We start from the raw sequence: 11,500 nt of genomic DNA, 5'->3' as shown, positions 1-11,500 counted from the left end.
AAAAGTTGTGGGGTTAGGTTATTGTTGGTAAGGCTGATTATATGATTATATGAATGCCTTACACGATGATCTGATATTTCTACTCTTTTTTGTCCTAATTAAAATCAAGAATGTTTGTTTTGTTAAGATACTTATATCCTCAGAATTCTACAGTGAATTGATATTATTCTCCCATATAGGATAAGAAAACTTGAAGAATACAAAATCAATATGCTGATAATAATATATTGCAGATTTTTAGTTATATATATATATATATATATATATATATATATATATTGCACTTGATAAACAGAAAATAATTGGTATCTCAGAAGCCAATGAAAACAAAATGCTGAAGGGGCCAATGATTGGAAAAGCAGAAATGTGGAATCCTGAGGTCACTGAACAAGTAAAATACAATCAAAGTAGGCAAGAAAAGTATATATTATTTTGTGGGACATGAACATGTAAATTTTTTACCAGAATCTCTCTAAGCATTCCAATGGTACAAGCAATCTTCTATAAAAGCTCTCATTCTCATTAAATTCATTTTAATATCTTCAGATATTCAAAGAAACAACATACCTACTAAATCTTACAGGTAACAACTATTACTCCAATAATATAATGAAAGATATAATAAATTATGTCCTTTTAAAATTAATTTAGCAGTGATCTAATATTCAAGTCCTATTTATATATAATTTAGGGATGATTTATGTTTCTTTTAAGTAATTGTAAAAAATTTAAATATTAAAACTTACAACGATATCGTCAATTGCTTCCCTGGAAATCTGGTCACTCCTCTTCTTTTTCCGGAATGTATGTGTTTCTATAAAGTGATCAATAATCTCTTGCTCTACACCATGTTCATCTTTGTAGTTCTATATGATAAAGCAAAACATAAAAACACAAAGTCAAATGTAGTGAAATGTAAAACACATTATAATTAAAAAAATAAATTATATTATTAATTCATACCCTACGACGACGGTCAAATGTATTAGAGCCAGAGGTGTGAGGGGTCCTGACATGTCCTCTGGCGGCTTTAGCAGAGGCAGATCTCTTTTTAAATTGATCACTGTTCCAGTACTCACAAAATTTTTCCCAAACTTTAGGTTTCAAATATTTAGGTCTGTGATTAAGATAATCTCCACCATCTTTTCGAATCTTCTTGTCAACCCGAGCCTTTTCTTCACTAAGAATCTTTCGCATGTTGTCACGCATATGCTCAATAATAGAGGCACGTGCTTGTTCTTCAGTGGCATATTGAGGATCAAAAGTGTAGTAGCTCTGTAAACAAAACAAGTGTAGTTGTTTTTTGAAATAAAACAAATTAAGTGCAATAATCTATCATTAACAACAAGTCTATAAGTGGTAATAGATTTCATCATTTTCTCTATAAGGTCAACTAATAATTCATGAGAAACAGCTATATGCTCTATTACATGTGATTAGTTTTTAGATGAGGAATAGAGATAATAAAATGACCTAATACCAATTTATTTTATCAGTGCAAAACCGTTTTGGATGTCAGATAAGGAATCATTAAACATCTTTTATATTAATCTAATTCATTAAACTTACTTTATTACATAATTAAATATAGCAATCACGTTAAGTTGGCACAGTTTGTCAATATATAACAGAAACAAATAAAGAGCCAACCCATCTTTCTGTTGAAAAATTTTGTGCTTCATGCTCTTTGCAATGAAAAATCATATCTTGTTTCATCTAAATGCCTGCTACTCTTATCAATGTTAAAAAGGCATGTTATATATTTTTAGTCCTGCAATATTTTGAGGTCACTTTACACAAACTATCATATATATTCTAAAAAGTGTTCTCTGCTCCCATATATATTCAGACTTTTGTATAACAAACTATGTTACTTAAAACAAAATGGTTTTGTTCTTCATTTTGTTTATCTGTCTTATCAAGCAAATATAGAAATGTATCATATTAGAATGAATGAAAAGTACTAATGTTGGAATACTCAATATTTTCAGTTTGACAGCTATTTACTTGTGGGCATTAATTTTCAGTTTGATAGCTATTATATTGAACTTAATATTTCTCTATCGCGTATTAAAGCACAAGTAGAAAGCTCATAAAACTATTAGAAGTATAGAATTTACTTACGAAAAACTCATCAATAATAAGATCCCACCAATCAGGTGTAAGCCTTTCAACATCAGATTGATGAATAACATCCTCTGGCCAGTGTAATCGCATGATTACAAGTAAGTTGCGGAGTGCCTGACCACTCTTTATCCTGAAAAGATACAAAACAATATGGCCGATAAATATATATGGCACTACATGATACAAATACCATAGATATATGTGTCAATAATAAACTTACTCATTATTAGCAATGCGGATCTTGATAGGCTCTGAAGGAAGGGTACCAAATCCTCCATTCGAGTAACCACGCCTATTGTAAAATCGTGGATCATTCTCCTCTACCGTGGTCACCCACGTACCCGTACCCCTACCCCTACCCCTACCTCGGCCCCTACCCCTACCTCCATTTATATCAGTGGCTCCTTCATGATCTTTCATATGTCTGCACACCAACTTGCCACAAATGGAGCAACTCATCAATTAGGGGTCTAAGATACACATTAAGATTCTTGCCAGGATCATTTGGACCAGGTACGAGTAGTGTTATAAACATGTATGGATCTTTCATACACATAGAAGGCGGAAGATTATATACAACTACCACAACTGGCCAAACCGAATACTGACTTGAAGTACCATTGCTATAGGGGGGATACCATCAGTTGCAAGCCCAATTTTTACATTACGTACTTCTAGTGCAAAATCAAGATAATTCCTATCAAATTCTTTCCATTCATGTCCATCTGCAGGGTGAGTAATGACTCCATCTGTCACAATTCTATTTTTGTACCACCGCATTTGTTCAGCAGTACGTCCAGACATATAGAGCCATTGTAGACGATCAGTAAGACAAAAATATCTCAATATCTTCCTTGGAATTGTCCGACTCCCCCTACCTTGGGATCTTTGTATCGGCTCAACTTACAATACTTGCAATACTTTCTATGACTATCATCACCATAAAACAACATGCAATCATTCTCACAAGCATGTATTTTTTCGTAACCCAAGTTCAACTTCTTGACCATCTTCTTACAGCCATTATAATTTTCTGGTATTTTGTGATGCTCCGGAAATACATCTCGAAATAGGAAGAGCAGCTCATTAAAGCCATTTCCACTACACCCATGACGATTTTTAAAATGCAGTAATTTCATAACAAAAGTCAGCTGCGTATATTTTGTGTTTCCCAGATATATAGGGGCCCCAAAACCATTCACATTATTCAAAAATTCAGCTGCTTGCATGTTAGGCTCTTCATGGTTAATATAATCCTCCCCAAACGTATCTCTCAACATTTCTGTTTGATCAAACACATCTCTAAACTGAATATTTCGTCGTTGATTACTCGAATCACTAGCAACAACTTCCCCGTGATAATACCATACAACATAACTCTCGAGAAATCCAACTGCAATCAGATCATACTTGACTTCCATTACACTCTTTAAGTGCTGATTTTTGCACACCTTACATGGACATAAGATAAGACCATTAGACTCTCTACAATTTCTTTGCGCAAATACTAGAAATTCATCCACTCCGGCAAAATACTCGTCTGTAAAATCATAACCATTCGGATTGGATCTTCTACCAATCCAAGTACGATCCATAGACATCTAAACAATTCAAAAAATGACATATATATCAAAGATAAAATTTACACCAATATTGAATTATAAATATTCAAAAATAATGTTTATGTTTATTATTCAATTTTAATGAATGATAATGAAAGTTTAAACATATCATATATACCTACACTTGCACACAAGTATATGAATCACATATGCACACAACATAAATTTAATTTAAACATAAAAACATCAACAAGTTATTTATCAAGAATTTTAAATACTCACATCGATGAAAGGAAGATATGAACTTAAAATGTTGGCCTTGATTCATTATACATTTATGTTTAAAGAGTGAAGAGTGAAGAGTGAATGTGGCTTGGAATGAAAAAAGTTAGATGAGAAGTGATAAGAAAGTGTGAGGACAGTAGGTACAGAGGTACTTCTGACGGGATATCCGTCAGAAGTATATATCCCGTCAGAAGTATCTATTTGATAAAAATAATTGTTTCAAATACGTCTGACTGGTTGTCCGTCAGAAGTAGCTATGTGTTAAAAATGTTTCTTTCGCCCAAGTACTTTTGACCGGTTATCGGTCAGAAGTATCTAATGGCAAGCATATATTTCAGATGTTAATTTTCTTTTAAATAAAAAAAATGTTTTTTATTTTTTTATAAGGAAAATTGATATATTTTCTGACATCTTCTGACAAAACTGGGTTCGGCTGTCAGAAGGTCCATTTAGCGGGAAAAATTTTTTTTGCCACCAAATTATATAAATAAAATATTCAATTTCCGACGACCAAACAGAGCTCTATCAGATGTTAGCTCACTTGTCCGTCAGATGCTAGCCCCCCGTTAGATATTAAACACCAAAGAGCGCTCTGTCAGAAAATGGCTGTCAGAAAAGTCTATATTTGGTGTGGTGTAGTGTAAGTTGCCTGCTTCAAGGTTGTTATGCAAAGTCCATTGGATAGCTTTAATACTCGGAAAATGCTACATGCACAGAACTGGGTACAGAAATATTCACAGAATGAGTATGTGTCAACTTGTGATTGGAATGGGCCCCCTGCACATGCATTAATAGCACCAATTAAAACTCCCCACCTAGATTGCCATGTCATTTTGTGTAAAATTATGTACCCAATTTTGTGCATGTAGCACTGCTCTTAATACTCAGTTGTGAGTCGCCCTCTAATGTAATTGCATGACCAGGGAGAGCACTGTTCCATTTCAAGCCTTCTAAAATACCCAACAGCTCAGCCTCAAACACAGAAACACGACCTGCAAACCCGTATACTCTGCCTCGAACAAAATGATCTAGATGATCCCGCAACACCATACTGATAGAGAAATGGTTCCCGCCTTCAAATTGTACATACCAGGATAGGGAGGAATCTATTTTATTGTCTGTCTTTCAGCAGGTTTAGGCATTTGGTTATTCTTAGGAGCTCTTCATTTTCGCATTTCCCTCCAGTCCGAAATCTGTTTAGAACTCCATGTTACAGCTATATCAAAGTTATAGCCTTGTTTTCCCAGATACACTTGTTACTTGTCCACCAAATTCCCCACAGAACCGTAACAATATTGATCAGGTTGTAGCTTGTTTCAGTACTGAGTTTATTGAGCAGCCATTCATCAGGAGCATTTGCCACTGCCCACATGTCGTACGATAGTCCCACTTTTGGCTAGCAAGCTCTAGCAAAATGACAGTCAAAAAATAGATGAAGAAGATGTTCAATCTCCCCCACACACAGAGCACAGCTGATTGGCAGTATAATACCTTAGAACCTGAGCAAATTACGTACGGAAACATTGTTCCGGCAGAACCTCCAAAGAAGGACTTTCATCTTGTGAAGATTCTCTAAATTTTTGCCTAACCTTCTGACTATTGTATAGCTGCATCTGATATGTCGTGCTTATGCCAATTATGGTAGCCCGATTTTACTGAATATTGTTCATTAGACGAATGTGTTAAGTGACCAATTCTCCTAAAACCTCAAGGTGTTAGGAGGAGGGCTTACCAGGATCATATTCCAACATTCCCCCTCACTCGTTAGCCCATTTATGGGTCGAGAGTGGATCACGGACGCCCATCTTTTGGGACATAACATTGCCTTCATGTCCTTAACAAATTATGAGAATATTGGGGACCAATTCTCCTAAAACATTGCTCATTGACCAACCAAAAAATCACCATCGATCAACCAAAAAATTTCGTGTTTTCATCACCATCGACCAACTAAAAAATCTTTGCTCATTGTTTCCAATACTGCTCTTCATGAAGCAATAATTCGTTCAGCTTGTCCCTCTGAATCAGCTACTCTCTTACACTCCTATCATCTGTACACTCTGATAAACTCACGAGAATCGCTTTCTGCTTCCTTATTTTGTCTTTGAACTCGGCCCTTGGGGATAAAGTTCCTGCCCCATCTCGCCATGAACTATGTGACATAAATAAGTTTTGACAACAGGTGTGCTAGAGAAAGATCTCCCCAAACCTCAGACACGTCTTTAACAAATGACGACTCTTGAAGCCATGTATTTTCAAACCTGAATCTGAATGTCTACTTACATAGGGCGGTGCTGAGAAGATCCAAAATGATAGGGTCGTGATCCGAACAAGAGATTTGCTAAACAGTGACTTTACAAAGCGAAAATTTGTCCCACCATGCACGACCAAATTATTTGTAATTTTGATTAAATTTATGAATATCTTATTTGAATACAAACTCGAAATGAATTCGACAGAGATATTCCTCTTGGCTTTTTCCATAGAGACCATATTTTTAGGTCAAGATGTAAGGTGACTTCAAAAAAAAAAAAAGGTCAAGATGTAAGGTTCTCGTATATTTATGTTAAAATCCAAAAACCGTTATTCTTTTAACATAATTTTCACGAATTTACCAAACCAATCAAATATATAACAATATACTCTACATTATTTTTATATATTGAAATTCAACAAAAAAAAATGTGAGATGGAATCTGAAATTCGAAGTGCTATAGCTTGACAAATCACAATAGACTATTATAGAGAATCTTAAACTGCATTCCATTGCTTTCGAAGGGTCTGACTACAAACCAGATCTGAACTCAATATTTTTCGGCATCAGACGCAGGACGAACACTCTCGTTAACCTGCTCAGCCTTTTGATACTTATACAAGCACGCACAAACCATGTAATAACCGGAATTCACCATTCCAGTGACCACCAGAACCCAGTACACATTATCTAATCTCCCATTATTTATGTTGTTTGGTAACCAGTTTGTCGCATTCCTAACAAGATCAATCAAGGCAGTGCTCAGATAAAAGGCAATTGCGATGATCAGATGAATCATTGCAGTTGACAGGCTCTTTAGAGACACCGGAAACTCTTGGTAGTACAAATCCACTTGTCCCGGAAAATGAAATGCTTCTCCTATTCCCATAACGGATAGCTGTGGCACGAGCCATAAGACCGACATTGGCACCACCTTCAAGTCCCTGTTGGATTTTGCTATGTTGAGCCTCTTTTTTTCGACCAATGCAGATATACCAATGCTGATAACTGTAAGAACATGACCCGTGCCAATGCGCTGGAGAGGCGTTAAGGACAGGTTGAGTAGACGCTGGCAAGCCGGCATGAGGAGTCTGTCCCATATAATTAGAAAGAGTGCGGTGGAGATGAGTACGAACACGAGGATTGAAGCTGCTGGAATGTTGAAATGTGGTCCGATTCGACGGTCCATTGTTAGGGACTGGAGAATGGCTAAGCTGCTCTGGATGCCAATCGGGGTGGCTAAGAAAATGCTGGAAGACCACAGGGGGAATATTTTGATCAGGTTTTTGAGTTGCTCAACTTGTTGTACTGTGCATGTCTTCCATGGATTTGCTTTGGAATTGGTTTGGTCATCTGTTTTAAGCGCTGCGCGATTCAAGAACCTGGTTCGACAACAATAAAAAATCACATATATTAGTAATTCGAATCATAAATCACAGAGGTTAAGTAATTAGTGTATGTGTAGATAAGGTCCATCTCCACTGCATGTGTTTGGTGGAGTGCAGTAGAAGACATTTTTTAGTGGTACTGTTATTTTCGGTAAGATATGCCGCACTTGCAACTGGTGCAGTGCACCAATATACATTTCGACTGTGCACAGCAAGCATTACACAAGTGACTGAATTCTAGTAATTCCTAAATGGAAACAACGTGCCCACTTTATCAATTCTTTTGAAAAAAGCTACCAACTTTTTTTTCAAAAACGAATCATGGAGAAGATTAATGTTTACTTTTTGTGTCAAACATACCTGCTTCTATTTAGTATGTAAAACATCATGATAGTTTAGTGGCAACGACTTGCCCTGTGTCGTCGGAGCATCTCTAATGATGTTTAAAATAATTGGCTGAATTGGATGCGTATGCATTATGTGGAAACATGTAAGATATTTTGATGTAAAATCTTACATGTTACAGGTCGGATGGTTAAATATAGCCAACATTATCGGTTAGAGTATCTCCGACTATAGAAAACCTTTGGCTAAACTGTGAATTGGCATTCCAAAATTAAAAAATATAGTCAACCTCTCGAAAAGCACACACTCCAAGACTAACTGTTGTCTATAATTTTAGCAAACCTCCTATAGATGACTAGGTTTGTCGAACCTCTACAGGTCTATAAAAAATCTGTTGAAAGATTGCACATCATTTATTACTATATTGAACTGATATTTCCTATTTTAACAATCTAAAATATTAATAACATATTATTTTTAAATTATAGCCAACCGATATAGGTAATACCATATAGTTAATACCATTGAAGCACAATGTCTTACAAGTTCAGCAAATTTTACATAATCTCTTACAGGTCTAATTTAGCCAATGATTATAGTCAACGCCATTGGAGATGTTCTTATACTATATTTTTTTGGTAAGGATAATGTGTTGTTAAAGTGAACTACTTTTTATATATTATTCATAATTATTATCTATAAAATGGTGTATAGCTTTATTTATCTATAAAGTGACTGAATAATATAATTCCCAAATGGAAACAACGTGCCCACTTTATCAATTATTTTGAAAAAAGTTACTAACAATTCAAAAACGAATCATGGAGAAGATTCATGTTTACTTTTTGTGTCAAATATAACTGCTTCAATTTAGTATGTAAAACATCATGTTAGTTTAGTGGCAAGGACTTGTCCTAGGTCGTTACAAGTCGGATCTCTGATGATGATGTTCGTTATAAAAATAATTGGCCAAACTTGGATGTATAAAACATTATGTAGAAACATACATTAATTACATATATTACCTATAATTTTTATCTATGAAGTGGTTTATAGCTATATTTATAAATTATAATATATATGATAGATATGCTCTGATGAATAGCTTCGATTTGAATAGCTTTGCAGAAAGATTTACATGAACTTTAAACAATATTACCTGAAGCTCTTGGTGGGGATTGCAGCTAATTCATTAGTGTTCACCTCTGCATCATGGCCATAATAATAATCCTCAGATTTGCATGATAAGGGGACTTTCCATTTACGGAAAGTTGCCACAATCACACGAGCAATGCCCTTATAGGGGTTCTGTTCCGGCTTGGCAAGATAGTAAAACCGGCTCCCAAGCAAGAAAATCACTAAACCAAGTAAATTTGCGGCAACACTTAAACCAAACCCTAATTTCCAACTGATATTATCTTCAATGTAGACCATGGCTGTTGAGGATATTACCGCGACTACGTATGTGGCAACATAGTACCAATTGAAGTACACTCCTTGATCTTTTGGCTTAGAGAACTGATCAGCTCCCATTGTCGTTATAGTGGAGCGAAGACCTCCTATGCCTAGAGATGCTAGTATTATACCTGTGTAGAGTGCTGTGAATTGAAGCTTCGTTGGGCTTTGACAAGAGCTTGATTCGTCGAATCCACATGGCGGAGGCCTTAATGAATGTACTGCTGAAGTTAGAAACAGAAGCGTGATTCCCTGCATTACATGTATACAATTAAGCCAACAAGGTGTTGGTGCGGTGGTCGGCTCTAGTACCTCCTTGCGGGAGGTCAGGAGTTCGACTCCCGTTCACTCGGGAAAAAAAAACTAAATGACAAAATCTAGTATAATTTCAATTGTATAAATACCAAGAAAGAGATCAAAGAGGAAATCCACACGACAGTGTAACATCCCAGAAATGAGTCCGCTACGATGGCAGCAATGACCGGAATAAAACTGGTGGAGCCATTAACAAGATTGGAAATCTGAGCAGCGTCAATACTATTTATTCGAAACTCTTGAATGAGATAAACAATGAGGTTGGACGTCCATCCTCCTCCGGCAAGCGATAAGGCCACTGTGAAATTACACACCTTGAGGGGGGGTGAATAGGTGTTATGGCTAATATACCCGATTTTTATAAGTTACCGAATAATTAATCTGTCAAAGACAGCCTGCTGTTAATTTTCAGAGTAAACTGTTAGCCTGCTAATAAGATAAATGCAATGCAGATAATGTAAAGCAGTATGCTAGCAACACCAAGAATTTTAGCCAGGTTCGACCCCTAACCCTAATGGTCTACGTCCTGGTCCCCTACCAACTGGTAAGAGATTATATTATTAATCAATAATATCAACGATTACAAGATTCAATAATATAACTCCCTTTCTCCCTTGTTCCTGTTATCAGCCTGCTGAAACCCCTGAACCACGAACCAAAAGCCTACCAAGACCTATACTTCCCAAGTATATTCTCCAAGCTAACTAGTTCCCTTGTTCCCTTGTTTCACAAGCTCGATACACAGCAACAAAACATTACACCTTGAACAATACAATGTATGAGTGTAATACAACCGAAACTATGAACTCTCAATATAGATATATATGCAAATATAAGTACTAGAGCTCAATAAAAGATTTAGCAATGTAAAGAGTTGTATTTCAGAAAGCTTGGTGTGTTCTCCTTGTTCTCTACCGAAAATGAAAGCACACACAAATTTATATACATCATACCAACGGTCATAATCCAACAAACTTCCCAACGATCTTGGTAACAACCTCACGTTTAAATTTGAATTGAATGATGAACGTTTGAATGAAGTAAGATTACTGAGTAAAGGATAAGTCACGTTTGAAATCATCTCAGTAAAGAATTTAAATAAAATCCGTTTGAAACTAAATAGGAGTTTGTTAAAGATAAGACTCTTTGAGATAAAATCTCCTATTTGTTAGGAAAACGTTTTTGAACAAAACTCTTTATAAAACTGAGCTCTAATATTTATATCAGATATATATAAATATTAGAATCCTTACAAAGTCGTTTCCTATTAAATCTCCTTGAAAATAGACTTTGATCTTTATCCGATTGTTTCTCTGTTCACGCTGTAAGCCTGCTGATAGCTTGTAAATATCCCTGTAAGCTTGCTGACAGCTATAATCATGCTAACATCCTGAAATACTGTTAGTCCGCATAAACAACCTTTGATAGCATGCTAACACATATCAGTTTCATGTTATTAGCTTGCTGTTAGTGTCATCATCAAAACCTTGAGAGTATCAATCTCCCCCTTTTTGATGATTACACTATATTAGGAAAAGTAATAAACTCCCCCTAAATATAGCAATCTAATATCACTAAACTTTCACAATTATCACAGAGAATATAATCTAACAAATAAATCTATTTCACAGATATGCAAATTTAACACAGACACAATTAATCAAAGCAAATATGCATAGATAATTCAAATATTCCTAACCAGGATAAACCACCTGGTATCCAACAAAATTATCCAAACAAAACAAACCAAGTTAACTCAGGATAAACCA

At 35.5% G+C, this 11,500-nt stretch overlaps 1 protein-coding gene across 1 annotated transcript; it reads right to left on the bottom strand.

Annotated features, from left to right (window-relative positions):
- Positions 1–6,638: 6,638 nt before the first annotated feature.
- LOC108217096 (protein NRT1/ PTR FAMILY 2.7) lies at positions 6,639–10,087 on the bottom strand (the record flags this gene model as incomplete). Its single annotated transcript, XM_017389947.2, has 3 exons — positions 6,639–7,610; positions 9,121–9,668; positions 9,821–10,087. Coding segments are annotated over 3 exons (1,647 nt in total), but the record flags the coding sequence as incomplete, so codon positions are not given.
- Between the last annotated feature and the right edge of the window lie 1,413 nt (positions 10,088–11,500).

This window comes from Daucus carota, chromosome 4, assembly GCF_001625215.2.
Source record: "Daucus carota subsp. sativus chromosome 4, DH1 v3.0, whole genome shotgun sequence".
NCBI lineage: Eukaryota > Viridiplantae > Streptophyta > Magnoliopsida > Apiales > Apiaceae > Daucus > Daucus carota.
The sequence above is the reverse complement of the archived record's forward strand: the minus strand, read 5'-3'. Positions and strand labels throughout refer to the sequence as shown.